The 20,146-nt window shown below is 35.0% G+C and overlaps 1 protein-coding gene across 4 annotated transcripts; it reads left to right on the top strand.

The window, feature by feature from the left end:
* Positions 1 to 7,636: 7,636 nt before the first annotated feature.
* On the top strand, positions 7,637 to 18,152 carry LOC107911641 (CCR4-NOT transcription complex subunit 10). Of its 4 annotated transcripts, XR_005899733.1 has the most exons (8): positions 7,637 to 8,172; positions 10,662 to 10,748; positions 11,458 to 11,637; positions 11,742 to 11,828; positions 11,928 to 11,999; positions 15,164 to 17,176; positions 17,657 to 17,699; positions 17,798 to 18,152. XR_005899733.1 is itself a non-coding variant. In XM_016839542.2 (6 exons), the coding sequence occupies exons 1-6, from the start codon at positions 7,984 to 7,986 to the stop codon at positions 17,108 to 17,110; spliced, it is 2,562 nt and encodes an 853-aa protein (XP_016695031.1). In that variant the 5' UTR covers positions 7,637 to 7,983; the 3' UTR covers positions 17,111 to 17,470. The 4 variants fall into 4 exon arrangements, 2 of the variants coding, with proteins under 2 accessions (XP_016695031.1, XP_016695137.1); XR_001687998.2 differs by lacking the exons at positions 17,657 to 17,699; positions 17,798 to 18,152 and adding an exon at positions 17,282 to 17,470; XM_016839542.2 differs by lacking the exons at positions 17,657 to 17,699; positions 17,798 to 18,152 and having other exon boundaries at positions 15,164 to 17,470.
* The last annotated feature ends 1,994 nt before the right edge of the window (positions 18,153 to 20,146 follow it).

Below are 20,146 nucleotides of genomic sequence, written 5' to 3'. Positions count from 1 at the left end.
GCCCAAACGGCATCACTAAGAATTCGTAGTGACCATATCTCGTTCTGAAGGCAGTTTTGGGTATGTCCAAATCTCGAATTCGCAACTGATAATAGCCCGATCTCAAATCTATTTTTGAGGACACTGAGGCTCCCTTTAGTTGGTCGAACAAATCATCGATGCGCGGCAACGGATATTTGTTCTTTATCGTCACTTTATTCAGTTGACGATAGTCAATGCACAACCTCATGGTTCCGTCCTTCTTTTTCACGAACAATACTGGTGCACCCCAAGGTGAGAAACTTGGTCGAGCAAAACCTCTATCCGTCAATTCTTGCAACTGAGCCTTCAACTCTTTTTACTCGGTTGGTGCCATACGATACGGAGCTATCAAAATCGGCGTAGTTCCAGGTACAAGCTCAATACCAAACTCTACCTCCCGAACAGGTGGTAAACCCGGTAATTCTTCAGGAAAAACATCCGGGTATTCACAAACCACCGGCACAGATTCGGGTTTCTTTTCTAATTCTTTGTCATCAAGTACATACGCAAGGTATGCTTCGCAACCTTTTCTTACATATTTATGTGCCAACATTGAGGATATTACAGCTGGCAACCCATCCAAGTCCGCTGGAAAACAGGAACCTCGGATTACTAGGGGACATTTCTTATACACTTTGTCGACAAGCACGTAACGACTCAAGGGATTTGACACCCGAATTACGAACTCAGTAGACTCAATAGGTAAAGTCTTACTGGATGCTAAAGTTTCACGTATGTAAGAATGAGTAGAACCGGGGTCAATCAAAGCAATTACATTAGTATCAAAGAGAGTAAAAGTACCGGTAATAACATCAGGCGAAGAAGCATCCTCGCGGGCACGTATAGCATAAGCTCCAGCAGGCGCACGAGCCTCGGATCTGGTCGTAGCATCTCTAGATCCTCTCTGACCACCACTAGCATTGCCCGTATTTCTAGATGGTCTACCTCGAGCAGTGGTAGCACCCGGTTTCTCACTCTGATTTACATTCTGTTCAGACATCCTCGGGCAATCTTTAATGAAGTGGTCAACTGATCCACACTTGTAACAGGAGCGGTCATGGAATCTACAACTCCCCGAATGCCATTTACCACAATATCGACATTCTGTTCTGTCTCGACGTTCATTCCCAACACTGGCGATCGAAGTGCCTTGGGTACCCACAGGGGGTCGATCACGATCTCGTCTAAAAAGGCCCGAAGTGCCTCTAGACCGACCCACATCATCTCGAAATTTCTTCGATGCCTGTTGAAGAGACCTTCCCGAGGATCTTTTACGAAACTCTCCAGTTCTCACATCAACTTTTTGTTTTTCTATTCTAAACTCTTCGGCTTTACAAGCTCGCTCGACATCGTCGCTATCCGTAGCCTTAAATTCAGTAGCCCTATGTTTTCGGATTTTGTCAAATGGGGGCTTATTTGACCTTATTTGGTCAGTTACCGGAGGTATTGTAGGTGCGGGGGTTGTATCAGTCGGGAATGGAGGTTGTGGAACAGCCGTATTAGTTCGAATGTATTGGTTAAACCAATCATTCATCACGCTATAGAAAGCTTGTCTAGCTTCATCATTCGGGTTACTAGCATTCGGTTGAGAGTCCGCCGGCGCTGTCCCTTGTGCGGGAGCAGGCACTACACTCTCAAGATCATCAGCTACCACTCGGTCGGGATCGGGATCCATTACTATAATTAAACACATTTGCAAATGTCAGAAATCACCACACTATCAGATAATCACATAAAATGGCATGTATAGCTAGACCCAACGCATTACGGTAGTCCTAGAATCGACTAAACCGTAGCTCTGATACCAATCAAATGTAACACTCCGAACCCGAGACCGACACCGGAGTCGAACACGAGGTGTTAACAGACTTTAAACCCCTTATAAAAATATTTCCCAGACGCTGCCCAATCTGCATACTAGTCGCTTTAAAAATCATATCTTGAGTTTCACAACTCGAAAATCAGTTTCGTGATTTTTCCCTGAAACTAGACTCATATGCCCATCTACAAATTTTTTCTAGAATTTTTGGTCAGGCCAATTAGTACAGTTTATTAGTCAAAGTCCCCCATGTTACAGGGATCGACTACACTGACCTTTGCGCATTACGACTTGGATATCTCCCTGCACAGAGCTTCAATACTGATGCCGTTTGTTTCTATGGAAACTAGACTCAGAGAGGAATCTATACATATATGGTATGACTCCTAATTATCTCTGGTTAATTTATAATGAATTTCCAAAGTCGGAACAGGGAATCCAGAAACTGTTCTGGCCCTGTCTCACGAGAACCTAAATATCGCTTAACATACTGTCCATATGATCATTTCGTTACTTTCATATGAAAATAGATTCATCAGGGTTCGTTTACATAATTTATTAACTATTTAATTCCATTCCTACTATTTTTAGTGATTTCCCAAATCTACATCACTGCTGCTGTCAGCATCTGCCTTTAAGGTAGACTTTACCTATTTCATAGTTTCCATAATTCAACTAGCCCTTTTAACATGAGTAGCACAAATGATGATGGTGATTAACCATTCCCATGGCCAATCCTTGTCAAGCATATTCACACTAAATGATTATAACATTATACTCAAACATATATAAGCCATTTTCGCATGGCTAACCAAAATTATACAAGTCCAAAGGGTCCATGACCCACAACAAACGGGTAGTCCTATACATGCCATATCCAGAGTTCAACTAAAAGAGTACCAAAAGAGCTTTGATAGTGTGGATGACTTTGACTTCGATGATCCCGAATCCGATAGCTAACGAACAATATCTATAAAACAGAGAGCCAAAGCAACGGGGTAAGCATTTTAAAGCTTAGTAAGTTTCAAGTAATGAAATCGGCTTTGACTAAAGTATTGCATTCACATAGCTAAATAAATCACTTTATTAATTCACATTCTCATAAGCATACTTACTTCACACTTCATCAACATATACACACACAAGGTATCAACCTATCTAAAAGCCGAAAATTCGTTAGTCGATTGAACGAATATTATTTAAAGCGAATCGACTTTTTTTTTTCGAAGCACATGCAAACATACCTTATCGTTTGGGTTTATCGAGCGTATTAATTGAATTTATTGCAGCACAAAACGCTCACATTCAAACCCAAGTTTCTTCGGAATTTAGCCGGATATAACCACAAGCTCAATTGCCTTCGGGTCTTAACCCGGGTATAGCAACTCGCACGAATGCCTTCGGGTCTTAGCCCGGATATATCAACTTGCACAATTGCCTTCGGGTCTTAGCCCGGATATATCAATTCGCACAAACGTCGTCGGGTCTTAGCCCAGATATATCAGTTCGCACAAATGCCTTCGGGTCTTATCCCGGATATATCAATTCGCACAAATGCCTTCGGGTCTTATCCCGGATATATCAAATCGCACAAATGCCTTCGGGTCTTAGCCCGGATATATCAATTCGCACAAATGACTTCAGGTCTTAGCCCGGATATATCAATTCGCACAAATGCCTTCGGGTCTTAGCCCGGATATATCAATTCGCACAAATGCCTTCGGGTCTTATCCCGGATATATCAATTCGCACAAATGCCTTCGGGTCTTAGCCCGGATATATCAATTCGCACAAATGCCTTCGGGTCTTAGCCCGGATATCATTCAAATGCTCATGCACACATATATCAACAATCATGACACATCCATATTTCACTTTCGTTACTAAGGCTCAAACACAAAGCATTTATTAAACCTTTCCAATTTCGGCTCAATAGCCACACACAAAGAGCATGATTTCAATTGGCTTTATAACATAGTCTCTATGCACATTCGACTATCCATCATAGTATGACTAATCATTTCAATATAATTCAAGTAGGGTCATTACTCGAAGACTTACCTCAGATGTTGTCGAACGACTTCAATGGCTATTCAATTACTTTTTCCTTCCCTTTATCGGATCTAGTTCCCCTTTGCTCTTGAGCTTAAGTTCAACAAAATTTAAAATAGTCATTAATCGACTATTCAAGTATTACTTTCAGAATAATATATATATTGATCCGACTTTCACACACATAGATTATAGTAAGCTTTATAATATCAATAAATAATTCATTGGCAAATTTTCATTAATGTTTACAACAAAATCACATATTCACTACGAGCTGTTTTCCTGAGCAGCAGTTACTAAATTATTTATAACTGGAGCTACTAAACTCCAAATCACTTTCCGTTAATTTTCCCTAAAGATAGACTCGTATATCTTCCATCCATAAAATTTTCAGAATTTTAGGCTTGGCCAATCAATACCAGATTTTCTTAAAGTTTCCCCTGTTTCACTGTTTGACTATTCTGACCACTCTTCACTACGAATCAAATTTCTCATTTTACAGAATTCAAAATGTGTTGTATTTGATCTCATTTGAAACTAGACTCATTAAGGAGTCTAAGCATATAAATTTTATCTTATAATCATTTTTGTACAATTTATAATGATTTTCTAAAAACAGAACAGGGAATCTAGTAGTCATTTTGACTCAGCCCCACAATACTTCAAATATCTCAAGATCGGTAACTCTTTTGTTTTTATAGTTTCTTTTGTAAGAAAATAGACTCTTCAACCTTTAATGACATAATTCACTCAGCTTCTAATTCAACTCCTACAAATTATGGCGATTTTCCAAAATCACCTTACTGCTGCTGTCCCCAAACAGATTATTACCAAATCAAATACTAACATTAGCATTTCACCTTAATAGCTAGCTTACCAAGCCTTAATTTAACATATAATTCACACATATCACATTCAGCTATATATACATTTATCATATTTCCATTTCAGCATATATAACTAACATTTATTCCGAAATTTTAATATCTAATTGCTTATAAACTTTCTTCGGATGTCGTCGACTAATTGATCGGCTACTCAACTACTTTCGATTTTCCCCGATATAAATCCAATTTCTTGGTTTCTTGATCTTAACATATTCAAATAAATCTCATTTTAACATATTTTCATTCAATTTAGTCTAATAACGCATAAATGGGTAAATTACATTTTTACCCCTAATATTTCGCACTTTCACAATTTAGTCTTTATTCCACAAAACACAAAATACACAAATTTGGTCACACTCCTTAAGGGCCGAATCTTCCTAGTACCCATATAAGTCCATACATTTCATTTATTTCACCTTTGAGTCCTTCAAAAATTTATTTTTGTAATTTAGCCCTAACTACTCAAAATCACCAAAAACTTCAACACAAAACATATTAATCTTTAACATATCTTTCATTTTTCATCAACAACTATCAAAAAGCTCAAGCACTCATCAATGACAAAACACAAAATCATCATCAATTCACAAAATTGAACCATGGGTTTTAAAGAACACAAAGCAATGATATCAAAAATGTGAAAATTATCAAAAACCAAACAAAAGACTAACCTTAATCTAACTCCCAATGGCCGAACCTTAGCCAAGCTTTTCTCTTTTTCTTCTTTCTTCAGTTTCGACAATGGAGAAGATGATATGATAGTGGCTTCCTTTCTCTTTTTTTTTTTATTCTTTCTTTAATTCATTATGTCTCCAATAACCCAATTTCCTATTATAATATCTAATTCAACAAATAAATTGCCCATCATCAATCCATCTTGGCCGGCCACTATAAGGGAATTGGGCAAATTTGACATGCAAGTCCACCTTTGTGTTGACATGCACTAATAAGCCCTTTAAAATTAGCCTATCATATTTCACCATGTCTCATGTTGATCTCTATTTAATAATTCCTCATACTATTGGCAAAATTAGGGAATGAAATTTCCACATATGCATGTACACACATAATAAGCATAGAATATAACAATTAATTATTTTCATAACTCGGTTTTGTGGTCCCGAAACCACTTCCCGACTAGGGTCAATTTAGGGCTGTCACACTGAGTATTCTTTGATAAATTTTAGATCCTCGTTACAAGTTAAATTATGTGCAGTATTATTTTACTACAATCTATAGTACTTATGCTTCAAACTTTTTGGAAACCATTCTTTGCAATCTTAAACTCTTATTTGATGAGTATGTTAAGAACTCCAAATCCACGTCTTCCTCTTTGGCCAGGAGTTTCAATGTTTCAGATAATGATCCTGTTCATTCTAGTTTGCATCAACTCAATGTCAATAGGGCAAATTTGGGAGGAGATTATGATAAGAGTGGTGATTATAAATGATACTTAAGTGCATCCAGTACTAAGAGTGAAAAGTCTCGATTGGACATTTATTTGGAAGAATCAGAGCTTGAGTTGAATAGCCAAATAAATGTATTGGATTATTGGAGCAAAAGTTCAATTCGATATTGTGAGCTTTCATTTTTGGCTCGTGATCTTTTGGCAATTCCAATATCGACCGTAGCTTCTGAGTCGGCTTTTAGCATGAGGAAGAAAGCGATCACATTTTTTAGGAGTTCCCTTAAACCAAAAATGGTTCAAGCCATTGTTTGTTTTGATAACTAGATGTGAGCTAAGAGATTTTCAACGGGTAATTATTATTTTCATTTTATTGTTATAATTATAAAACATTTTATCAATTTGATTATATAACTATTTGTTCTTATTTTATATTAGAAATTGATTACAAGAATGATAAGAATGATAATGATGATGATTTTTCGATTCGTTTCTAGGTATATAATTTAGCTTAGAATTTATAGCTTGTTATAAGATAATATATGTTGATTGCTTCATATAAAGATATTTTGAATGGTTGATACATTTTATAGGTTATTTTTGGTGCTATTTTGGGTGTTGTTTCACTGTTATTCTGCTATTGTTTTTAATGTTCTGCTGTTGTTGTTGGGTGCTAATTTTTGCTACTATTTTTGGTGTTGTTTCATTGCTATTCTGCTGTTGTTGGGTGCTAATCTTTGATGCTATTTTTGGTGCTATTTTGCTTGATATATATAGATATTGTAGAACTTTTGTTTGGATATTGTAGAACTTTTAATTTTGCTAAGTTTCCAACATCAATTGCATGAGAATGCGACCTTGTTGTGGATGGTTTTAGTTACCAAGTTGTTTCACTAATTATTAAATTTCTTGTACTTTATTATTCAACTTTAATGTACTTTAGTGAAACAACCTTATGCCATCCTTTACTTCAAGTGGTTTTTCATTTTTTGCTACCTTTACCCAAATCATATTATATACACTACTATGCAAGATTTATTATTCTCTTGAAAATATACTCATTACATTAATAATGATTAATTTTTTTTAAAAGAAGTAATGATTAATTATTATAAACATTAACGAGGTCTACATCCATCAAATGCTAATAAGTTTTTATCTAATTTTTAATATTTGCTAATGAAATTTGATAATTTTTTGGAAATATTTGGTTTAATGTTTTTAGTGTATTTGATATACTATATTTTTTAAAATAAAATATTTTTCAAAAAAGAGTCAATTAGTTTGAAAAAAATTTTAGATCCGTTAACCAAACCTAAAATTTTGGTTGAGCTTAAATTTGACTTAGTCCATAGACACCTCTATATACAGTAGTAATCAGTGCCGGCCCATATTCGCCACCGCCCATTCTATAAGAAGCTGTTCTGATTTGAAGTCTAAACCATTACTTTTCTTTCCAAAGGAAGTCTAAAACCCAAACCAAAATTTAGCCCAAGAATGTAAAAACCAAAAACTCGGATCAAATCAAATCCCACAACTTCATCATCTTCGATGTTGCATCAAACCACACTATCACTGCTCACTCCGCAGTTTTAACTCATTTTGGACGAAAAAGAAAAGAAAAGAAAAGAAAATTATCCCTCAATTGTGATTTTATTAAAAACTATGCATTTTCTAGTTTAAAGAAGCTAAGGGGTTTCTTCAACCATCCTCTACGCCTGAGATCTTCCCACTTTTTTTCCCTTTAATTTTTAAATTTCATTTTTCTTATCTCGTTCGATTGGTCTGATCTGCTCATGGATTTGCGAGATTCATCACCGTCGTCGACTCCGAATCGGGATGGTAACGCCGGCGACGACGACGGCGTCCTCTCCGTCACTTCCGCCCTCGCTAAAGACGCCGCTCTTTACTTTCAGTCTAGGAAGTTCGCCGAGTGCGTCGATGTCTTGAATCAGCTCAACTCGAAGAAAGAAAACGATCCCAAGGTAAATTATTTCAACTTTTTACGCATACGCATGCATTGGTTCCTTTAATGAATGCGATTGAATCGATTCATTTCTAAGATCTTTTTTGCTTTATTTTTTTATTTTTTATTTTTTTAAAGTGGGAATTTGAATATTGTTTTCCACCTTTTTTGTTGTGTAATTTTCCGGCTCACTAATACTTGATTATCAGCTGATTTCATAAAACAATTAATTTAATCCGATATTGTTTCCTTATCATTCTGTACATTCATGGTGCTTGAAACCCCATAACAAGGTTTAATTATTTTCATATGGCGATTTCACTGTATATGTAAACTTAATAATTCTTATTGTTGATTTCTCTATTTATATTTAGACGTGCAAGGGTTAATCAATAAAACCGTTTGTGGTGTTGCTGAACTCCTCTATCGGCGTATATAGGACAATAATCTTATTCTTGATCAGCACATGTCAAATGTATATAATTGCTTGCAGAGATTTTTGCTTCACCGGTGGTGTATCATGTAATAGTCCTTTTCTTGGCGATGATAGATTCTTTATGTACTGTACTGCCAACATCTCTCTTCCGTTGCAATGCTCTCTTAAGCTCTGGCTAAAGAATGTTGGGCGAATGAATCATGGGTTTATTTTTATGACAGTACAAATTCTGTTTATCTACTGTGCTTATGAAATAAAAGTTGATTGATACCCGATGAGTTGGACTAGAAAATACTTCTTACACATAGAATTTATATTTGCTTGAAATTGCTTTCACGGTTTTCTTGTTCCTACTAAGGTTACGGAGTACATTTATGTTTTTATTTGCAATGATATGCGGATAGTGTTTCTCTTTCAGAAAAATGGTTAAAATTTTATTTTTCAAGCAAACTTCTGAGCGTTTTAGATAATTCTAGAATGATATATAAATGTTTGTTCAAATGCATGATAAAGACCAATGTTTAGCAATGTTCTTAAGGCGTGCGCTTAGGGGTTGTGCCTCAAGGTCAGGCAAGTGCATTGGACCCTTTCAAAGGAGGCATATGTCTGGTGTGTTTAAGTCCATACTTTTGTAAGGCAGTAGGTGTAATAAAAGTCTGATTGAGATTCTCTTTAATTTCATACCTTTTTAATTCTTTTATTTATTTTACTTTTAATGGTTAAAAAGGGTTGGACAAAATCAAATTCTGTACTTCTCAATTCGTGAGTATTCAACAAAATGTATAAGACATAAATAAAATCATGTATTTTGTCCAATGAAAGAATTTTATTTCATGCTTTCTAGATATATTAAACAAAATTTTACAGTTCATTATTGGAATTGTATTTTTGGGACTTACTATGCGCACATATATACATATACATTCACACGCACATACATATTGCATCTTGCTTCACTTGGGTGAGTGCTTTCTTATGCCTTGTGCCTTAAGCAATATTTGGGTTTCAACACCTAGAGTGTGTCTTGAACACTTGTCAATACTAAATATAAGGTACAGAGAAGTTGCATTTCTTTATGCTTTTATCTTGTTGGGAGTACAATGCTCTTTATGACCTTGTAAATTGATGAAAATGATAAATGTCCATGTTTCATTGCTCATATTGGGGTTATATAAAATTTGAAGTGAAAGAAGTGTTGAAAATGTTAACTACGAACTAAATTTATTGTATGTTGATTATATAAAATAAAGATGTTTGAAAAAAAATTTAGGCTGCATTGCCTAGGAATATTAATTAAAATTCTACACTGTTTTTAGCTTTTAAACACATTATTTGCAAAATGGAATGGTTTTTATTTTTAGAATTATCATGAAAGCATTTTTTTTCATTTTAATCTGTTTCAAAGATACATCTAATTCTCCAACCCAGAAAATAGCTTAAAAATTAAACCGACTAAAATGAACAGATATCATACTCTTGTGCAAGTGGTTGTTAACTTGTTATTAACTAACATGTGATGACTGTAAGGGTAAAAATGATGATCATACACCTTACAAACTTTATCCTATGCACTTCCCAGACAATGTCAAATATGTTCAGCTCGGAAATTATGGTGCTATAGGAATTTTTAGCTTGAAGCCTGAAACCATCCACTAACACCACCATACTTCCTTTTTCTCTTTTATATGGAAAAAGAAAAGGTAATTTGGAAGAAAATTTAGAGCCTTAAAACCACATTAAGGTAGCTGTGTCATAAATTACTCTTTGTAGAAATTCAAGTAGATTTTAATCATGTCAGACTGATGGTGATGGTGTTGGTGATATCTCAATTAAATGCTGTTCATAAATAGCTCTTCTTATGTTCTGAAATTTGAAATTTTGAGTACTTAGTTGATCTTCTTATAATCCTGTTTGCTGGTGTTGCATTCCATTTCTAGAATAAAATTGTTGCCCTCACATTTAAATTGCACTAACCACCAATAACTTCCCTTAAATGCTTTTGACATCTTTTATACTTTTTTCCCTCTCTGTTGCGACAGTCCTAAGTTTTCGAACCAAATGATATTGAACAGGTTCTTCATAATATTGCAATTGCGGAGTTCTTTCGGGATGGTTGCTCAGACCCAAAAAAGTTGCTTGAAGTCCTTAACAATGTCAAGGTACTACCTTTGTTCTACCTCCCTCTGGTTACATGGCTGAATGACTGTATGCTTCCTCCAAATTTCTAATCTTAATCTAGTCCTGCTCCATCTGAAAGAATGATAGTCCTGTCCTGTTCATCAATTTCATAACTTTGAGGTCTTATTTGCTTCATTTGATAATGGATTGTGGGTCTAGTGGTGAACTGTGCTGCAGATACTGCAAGGTTTTAAACAAATAAGGAAAAACAAAAATTTTATCTTCTAATACTCGAATGAAATCTTTTGGGTGTAGCAACTTTCTTAGCTCAAAATGAAGTTATTTGTCTGTTGTTTTTAATTGCTATCTGCTGATGTCAATGTGTTAGGCTTTTAGCAATTTGAACTATGATTAGCTTTAGTATGAAACAACTACTAATTAGGATTTAGTGTTGAAATTGCCTTTTGGTGGAAATATTTTATGCATCTGGCCCCATTTAAAGGACCTGAAACTTTTTGAGCCTGAGTTTGTGTGATTTTTTTATTTTGCTGTAATAGAAGTGATAGATTCATTACTTTCTCCCAGTTCAAACTAGTAACACATAATTTTATGTAGGAGGTTAATTGCTGTCTGGAGAGAAGCTTTTGTTGCATTGCAATGTCTAGAACTTTTTTTTGAAAGAATTTGCTATGTCCAGTACTTATTTTGACTTACACTGGCATCTATGGCTTTTTGTGTGTGTTGGTTTAGAAGAGAAGTGAGGAGCTTGCTCTTGCATCTGGGGAACAGGTGGAGTCTGGTAGCAATATTGGAAATAACATTACTTCAGGTTCAAAAGGAAGTGGTACAACTACAAGTCTTCCTGCTTCAATTTGTGCCAGTATTATTTACGCGGATGAATTTGATTCCTCTGTGGCTTCTCTAAACATAGTATGCCTTCTTTCTGTACATTCAAGAATTTCAGGAGCAATAATCTTTTCAGCCATAGCTTGGAGTAACATTTAACCTGTTTGTTCTGATTTGATCTAATATAGGCAGTCATTTGGTTCTACCTTCATGAATACGCAAAGGCCTTATCAGTTCTTGAACATGTTTATCAAAACATTGAACCTATAGATGAGGTATTTTAGCTTTATATTGTTTATGTATACATTTTTTATTTTTTAACATCTGTTGGTTTGTTTTAATTGCTTCCCTTTTTATTTATATATGCATTGCAGACAACAGCTCTTCATATCTGCCTCTTGTTGCTGGATGTTCTGCTAGCTTGCCGTGACGCGTCAAAATCTGCGGTAAGAACTAAATTTTTGTAGTGTGATGCTTGGAATTCATTCTAGGTAAAAATTTTCCTTGCTAATTTCGGTTGCAGTCACTTCAGAGACCACTGTAAGATGGATATGAGCATGACTAACTGTTAGCCTTGTACTTGGGGACAGGGAAAGATAGAAAGCTAACTTGTGCTCGTACTACTCTGATTACCATGTTGCTAGAGGAGATCAAAATGCTAGCCCATTAATAACATTTAAATAAATGAACTAATTTGCTTAAAGGTTTTTTTTTCCTCCCTTTGGTTTCGGGAATGGCAAATCCATCAAAGGGTTCCCGTTTTGAAATGTTTTAATTTGACAAGCCATTTAAATACATACCTCCTAATGGTTTGTTTAGAATGGATTTTATGTAGTGCCAAACTCTTAAAGGCACTGGATAGTGAATACTCCTGTCTCCAATCAAAAGGAAAACATTAAAAACATGCAAGATATTCTTGCAAAACTGTAGACAACGATTTTCCCTAGGTTTTTGGTATCTCCGTCTTCTCTTTTGCATGCATGGTTTTTCAATTTTGGTTATGCAGGTAGCTATGTCCAAACTGATTTTTCCACTTAGAGCCCTCATATATGAAGTATCTTACTAATTTATTTAAGCTCTATGAAATTATTTGTTGCTACCAGTGTTGTTAAGGGCGCCAGGTGCACTCGAGGCGCCAATACCTCTATATTGGAATAGGACTGTATTCTTATTTGTTGGTATTTCCAGCTACCGAAGAAGAATGGACCATGTCTGTTTTACATTTTAGGAAAGATTTTATCATTTGCAAATTATGCCCCTTTACTACTGTAGGTGTGTTAGTAAAGATCTATTTTCATTATGCTGCAATTCAGATTCAAATTCCCGTCTAATTGTAATAAGGAACATGTTCATTCATGCTCTTTTCCTAACATGCTATGCATGTTCCTATCCCTTTCAGCATTTCCATGTTGTGTTCCTTGAAATTGTCTGCAAATGCCTCTTTAGTTAGTAGGAGTTTGAATTGCTTTCAAAGTACTCAAAAAAACATGTCGCAATTCACTTGAAACCAAAAACAGCTGACAACCTATATGTCTGTGTATGTGTATATACATATTTTTTTGGAATGTGTTAATCCTTGTATTAGCATGTAGTAAATGATATGACGTATGCTCTTAGTTTATGATGTACTTTTGATTTTACTATTAGCTGATATTAAATAATATAATTAGTTATATTTAGGGTTAATGTAATTTTTGGTCCCCGAACTTGATAACCAGGTCTTTGGTACTTGAACTTCGCATCTTTTCCCATTTTGGTATTTGAACTTGGATTTGGTAAAAGTGTGATGATGTGGCACTTTGAAATTGTGCCATATCATCACCTAAAAATTATATATAATAAAATTTTAAAAATTTATATATATATTTTTAAAGTTTCAGATGATGATGTGGCACAGTCTCAGAGTTTCATGTCGTTACACTTTTACGGACTCCAAGTTTGAGAACCAAAATGGAAAAAGCTGCCAAGTTCAAGTACCAAATTGGATCTAGTTGCCAAGTTCAAGGGCCAAAAATTACATTAACCCTTATATTTATGATATTGGTTTTTATATTTCTCACATTTAAGGTTTTAATTTTTAGATAATTGTTCTAAGATTTTCAAATTGAAACCAAACTAATCTATTCCTTATTTGTGGTTCTGCTTGCTATCCTGATCTCTAGCATTACCAATTTGACCTCTTTGCTTTACTAATTTTTTGTTAGTATGATATGGGATATGTACGAGGGAGTAGTCATGAACATAAGAACTTGTGGTGGATTAGGGGTGCCCCAAGGATTGGCATTGACTCATTTTCATTTTGCCGTAGTAACGGATGGAATAATGAAAGCCATTCAAGATAAAATACCTTGGTGTATGGCTGTATGCTATTTGTAGATAATATTGTAGTGGACTAAAGGAGTTCATACCAAATTAGAGTTGTGAAGACAAACACTAGAGTTTGGGGTTTGTTTGAGTAAACCGGAAACTGAGTGTATGAAGTGAATGTTCAGTAAAAGGAATAACAATCGAACATGATCACATTTGGCGGTCAAGTGCTATGAGTAGAAGAATGTTTCCAAGTACTTGAGATTGATGTAATGTTAATCGGCAAATTCTACTATGAGCTTCACTAAAAAAACAGCTTAGGAAAAGCTTTTACCAAATTATCTAATGATTTACCAATATCTTTTTTCTAGGGAAGCTCATAGTAGAAGTTCTCAATGTTAACCATTAGGTCAAGGCTGGATGGCTTAAGTGGAAAAGTGCGTTAGGAGTCTTGTTTGATTGCAATATACTTAATGATATAAAACAACTAGATTTAGAAGTTGAAAGGAGGATGGTGGTAGATAGAAATAATTGGAGGGATTAGGTGAATGATTCGCCTACCAAATGATATATATTGTGTCTTGGTCCATATAGCAGATCCAAACATATTGGAATTAAGGCTTTTTGGTTTGGTCTTAGAATTTGCAAACTCAATTTGTGGGTTTAAAATATGTGTTCAGAAAATAATATGTGAATAAAGAAGGGTAGTTTTCCGAAGTGGTTAGTTACTTTCTTGTTTTTTAGTTAAAAGGCTAATGTTTGAACTTAAATTTATTAGAATAACTTCCTATTTTCTTTTGTAAATTCATTAAGTGTCAGTTGACATGTGATTCCAAATTAATTAGGGATTTTATATAGAGAGATATATAGATGAGAGTCGGTGACTTTATTTTAAACTTATAAGCATGCTTGGCAAGAAGATTATTTTAAAAAGTGAAACCTGGATTGGAGACAGAGGCGGTTTAAGCCTGTGTTCGATCTGGTTTAGTTTCACGCCTCAGATGAACGGTTATCACTCTGTTAAAGTTCAGACAATTATAAACCCAGTTTTTACTTTCTAACAAACTCCTATTCACTATATCTTTTATTGTTTGTAGGACTTTGTAATGAATTAATGGTGGGAATGGTCTAACATTTATGAGCCATACTAGGTTTGTGCATATAGGAAGCTAATCCCTAGCATCTATTCTGAATTTTGGCATTATCATGTATGACATTCATTGTGGGTGTTGATGTTTATGGATGGCTGGTTTAGTGTTTGAATATTCTAACTTTGGTACTAAGCTGCTTTAATCATGTTCAGGATGTATTGAATTATATGGAAAAAGCATTTGGTGTTGGCAATGTGAGCCAAGGGGAAAATGGTAACACAGCTTCGCAACAATCCTTGAATGTAGTTGGAAAATCATCCTCAGATCCAAACAGCTCATTGATCTCAGATGTTTCTTGTTCAGACTTAGCTGCTAGTGTCAATGCCTCAGAGAGTCCTCTATCTAGAACTTTATCAGAGGATCCACTGGATGAAATGTTTTCAACACTAGATATTGGAGGACAGAACTTAGCTAGGCACACTGGTCTTACATCTGCAAATGATCTACCCAAGATCACAGTCGATAGATCTATCTCTGGTGTTGATCTGAAGCTTAAGTTGCAACTTTACAAGGTTCGACTATTGCTTCTCACTAGAAATGTAAAGCTAGCTAAGCGTGAAGTCAAGCATGCAATGAATATTGCTCGAGGGAGAGATTCATCTATGGCTCTCTTCTTGAAGGCCCAGCTTGAGTATGCTCGTGGCAACCATCGAAAAGCTATCAAGTTGTTAATGGCATCAAGTAATCGGACGGATGCAGCAATGTCAAGCATGTTTAATAACAATCTAGGCTGCATTTACTATCAACTTGGGAAGTATCATACATCTGCAGTGTTCTTTTCCAAGGCACTGAGTAATTGTTCATCTCTTCAGAAAGAGAAGCCTCTAAAGCTATTAACATTCTCACAGGATAAATCTCTCCTCATAACATATAACTGTGGGTTACAGTACTTGGCCTGTGGAAAACCACTACTTGCAGCTCATTGTTTCCAGAAAGCAAGTTTAGTTTTCTACAAAAGACCCCTAATGTGGCTTCGGCTTGCTGAATGTTGTCTAATGGCGGTAGAGAAAGGCCTTGTAAAAGGAAGTTGGGCTCCATCAGACAGATCAGAAGTTAGAGTCAGTGTTATAGGGAAGGGTAGATGGAGAAGACTTCTAATTGAAAATGGAACTACAAGAAACAGACATGTAGATTCTGTTGAAAGGGATGTCTGGGCTTTAGGTGATGATGGGCAACCTAAGCTTTCATTACCTCTTGCTAGGCAGTGTCTCTACAATGCACTGCACTTGTTGAACTGTTCTGAGTTGAGTAATTCGAAGTCTATTCTACCCTCAGATTCATCCTTGGAAGAGAATGAATTGAGTGATGGAGCATCTTCCAAGAACTCAAACTATAAGAACTTACCCAGCAATGATTCCAAGGCTTCAACTATGCCGGCTGCTCTAATTAACTTAAATGGGGATTTGAAAGAACCAAAGGGGGGAACTAATCAGGAGGGTATTCAGACCTTCATCTCCTATTATGAAGATATTTGCAGAAGAGAAAATCAGATGATTAAGCAAGCTCTTCTTGCTAACCTGGCATATGTAGAGTTAGAACTGGAAAATCCTTTGAAGGCGCTCTCTGCAGCACGAGCTCTCTTAGAACTGCCAGGTTGTTCAAGAATTTACGTCTTTCTAGGCCATGTCTATTTGGCGGAGGCTTTATGTTTGCTGAACAAACCTAAGGAAGCTGCAGAGCACTTGTCCATTTATTTATCTGGGGAAAGTAACATCGAATTACCGTTTGGTCTAGAGGACTGTGAGCAGTGGCGAGTGAAAAAGCATATTGATTGTGAAGAAGCAAATGTTGGAGCAGCAGCTGCCAAGAACTCTTCCCCCGAGGGCTTAGAGGATTTCATGTTTCTCAAGCCTGATGAGGCACGTGGAACACTTTACGCAAACCTTGCTGCAGTGTCTGCAATACAAGGTGACCTTGAGCGAGCTCACCATTTCGTGACACAAGCATTGTCCCTGGTACCCGACAGCAGCGAAGCCACTATGACCGCAATATATGTCGATCTCATGCTTGGTAAGTCGCAAGAAGCTGTGTCCAAGTTAAAACATTGTAGTCATGTCAGGTTCCTACCCAGCAATCAACAATTCAACAAATCCTCCTAACGGATTGTATGGGGGGTTTCTAATTCAATCCTGTGTGGCCCACACCATTGAGTTGGTAGTTAGCAGGTAGATCAGCAATCCTTTTAAAGGATTTGTATCATATAAATATAGTTCAATTCAGATAATCAAGTTTTCTTTAATTTTTACCCCCTTTCATTTTCCCATACCTAGGGTTCATTTTTCAGTGGTGTGGCTGATTGTTTTGGTAAAGAGCTGATGCCCCACCTGTGAGAATTTGAGATGTAGTTTTCTAAAATCAGGGTTATTGTGTTTTAGTGGCCAATCCCTCTGGTATCGAAGAATAGAGAGAGAATGTGCTTTTATTCATTTTGGATTTAAATTCCAAAGTCATTCATTCCATTCCTTGCCTTTCAATCTACTTATAATCTTTGATTTTCTCCGAAGATGTTATAAAATTTATGTCTCTTGGAATTAGTACACATTCTAAATGACCTTAACATTTATGCATGTTTATCTTTATCTTTATTATCTAAAACATTGAAGAAATGCTTATTGGCTGACTGAGGTTCATTTGGATGATTGGAGGCTACGACAGTCTGGACCTTTAAGCTTTTGGAACCAAGGACTGGTATGGATTTGAATATTTTTTTACAGATTATTATTTGCAACAGTTTTGAAGTGTTCGGATATCCATTATTTGAATTTGAAATATATGGTTTGTTGCAGGACTTTGGCAAATGGGTAGGAAACTAAGTAATTTTATTGACTGATTTTTAATTATTAACGAAGCCCCCTTCATGAAACCACTTGCCGTAACCAAGTCTTCAACGGAGAAACCCTTAACACACCATATGTTAATGTTATTACGTAAAGGTAAAAGATAGAGAAAGGGCTCATGAGGTGCCGCAGGCTTCTCTGCAGGCTGCGTTTGAAACTGTGTTATTCAACTCGTGATATCTTCCTATAACATAAAGTAAAACACCTTCAATTTCTAGACTGTCATTTCTGAACCTGAATTACTTGGTTGAAAATAAAAGACAGACATATGTTCGATGGACCCATCCATCGTGGTTCACCTAAATTTTCATCCAAATGTATGTATTGGTGAAGATTGTCCATTCACGCCCTGATTACTACATTTGAATAATGCCAACGAATTAAAGCCAAAACAGTAGTTTATGCCTATTACTATGGGAGTCCTCAATACTTTTCTCAAGCCATTCGTCTTTCAGCTTACTATTTGAGTTCTTCACTGTCCAACTTGCCATAAATGACTACTTTGTAATATCTAAATTTAATTAGATGAAATATAATCAACAGATAATATCTTAATGAGTCTCTCTCCTTTTTATTATTATTTAAGAATGGGTTTTGAGAAAGAGAGAAACACAAGAAAAAAATGGTTTATTTTTGTAATTTTTTGTAAAGAAAAAACTTTAAATTGTTGCATTCAATAAGTGAATAAGGTAGGGAATAAAGTTTGATTAAATACAATTATTAAAGTTTTTAAAGCTACAACAGTTAAAATGAATATGCCATGTCAATCATATTTTAAAATACTGTCACTTCAATCTTTAAAAGTACATCATACTTTTACCCACGCTGCATGCATGATGCAGACATGGCCATGGAGTTAAAAGAAAATCTTATATTCATGTCGGGGTCTATCTGTCGTTTTACTCTAATAGGGATTTTCACTCTCCGCCCATGGTTTTCTGAAAGCAACATTGGACCATGCACAGTACCAAAATTATGAAAACCGCCACTCAAATGATTAGGTTTAAATAAAGTATTTGTGTTTAACTGAAAAAAAAATTGATTTTTTTTCCAATCAAATAATGATGCGAGTAATTCACCAACTTAATCCAACTTTTAGTATTGAAAAATTTCAATTTAAACTCAATCTTAAGTTTAAGTTCAAGCAATCAAACACTAAAATTAAACTTATTTTTTACCGACGAATTAACCTCAGTTATTAGTTTATTTCTATTTTGGTTATTGGATTCAATTTCTTTTTTTTAGTTATTAACTTTATCAAAATTTAAACTTTAGGTTTCTCTTGCGTTAAATTAATTATTAATAGAATACCGAGGTAGTCATTTTTTATTGGAATAAAAACAAGTTTAGAACTTCAATATTTACTAATTTTGTCAAATTGATAATAATTAAAAAAAATTTAACCCTTCAATTTTACATATTCCGTCAATTTAATTATTCTGATTCTAAAAAAAAATGAAAAATTATAAAAATAAATTGTGAAACACCCATGCAAGAATTTTGATAACATTAATAATTAAAATAGAACTTTTTTAAATTTAAATGACGAAAACAGAAACATACTAATAATTGTATAACTTTTTTTCCTCAAATGGTGTAAAACCTTTAAAATAAAACTCCATCGAACTTAAAAGGTTATTTTTTAATGAAAGCAAATGCAAACTTTTTATAACCTGGGAGTTCAATTCAATTAGATTATACCCCTAACTTGGGAAGGTGGAATTAATTCTCAAAGCCCATTGGATGTTGGAACACAAAAAGTGAAGAAAAACCCTCAAAAATCTCTCTCTAGGTTATATGATATTCAATATTTAGATTATAACATAATATTCATAGTGTTTTTAGAATTGAATTGAAATGGTTAGTTAGATTGGTTAAATTGAGAATCAATTTAAAAGAGGTAAAAAAAATGATTGGTTGACAGTTTATAATTTTCTAATGTTTTTAAAAATATATATATATTTTATTTTTTTGATTTTTTAATAATTTATTTGATTTAAAATGAACGAACCGATCAAATAAAAAATTGATGATCTCACTGATTTAACCACCAATTTGATCCCAAAAATATTATTGATTGTCGTAGGCATGTCCTTGAACCGGGTAGCTTATGATGTGTTTGGAAGCCCTCTTCCAAACGAGTATTTTACAGAGAGCCGACAATGAATTCCATTAATAACTACCTGTTTTGATTCTTTGGAATAACTCGATGAATTTGGTAGATCTTTTTAGGAGGACCCAATGACCATAGATTGAACCTATCCAATTTTTACGGTGCGATAGTGGGCTGTTCACGGA

This window comes from Gossypium hirsutum, chromosome A08 (assembly GCF_007990345.1).
Source record: "Gossypium hirsutum isolate 1008001.06 chromosome A08, Gossypium_hirsutum_v2.1, whole genome shotgun sequence".
Classification (NCBI taxonomy): Eukaryota; Viridiplantae; Streptophyta; class Magnoliopsida; order Malvales; family Malvaceae; genus Gossypium; species Gossypium hirsutum.
The sequence above is the reverse complement of the archived record's forward strand: the minus strand, read 5'-3'. Positions and strand labels throughout refer to the sequence as shown.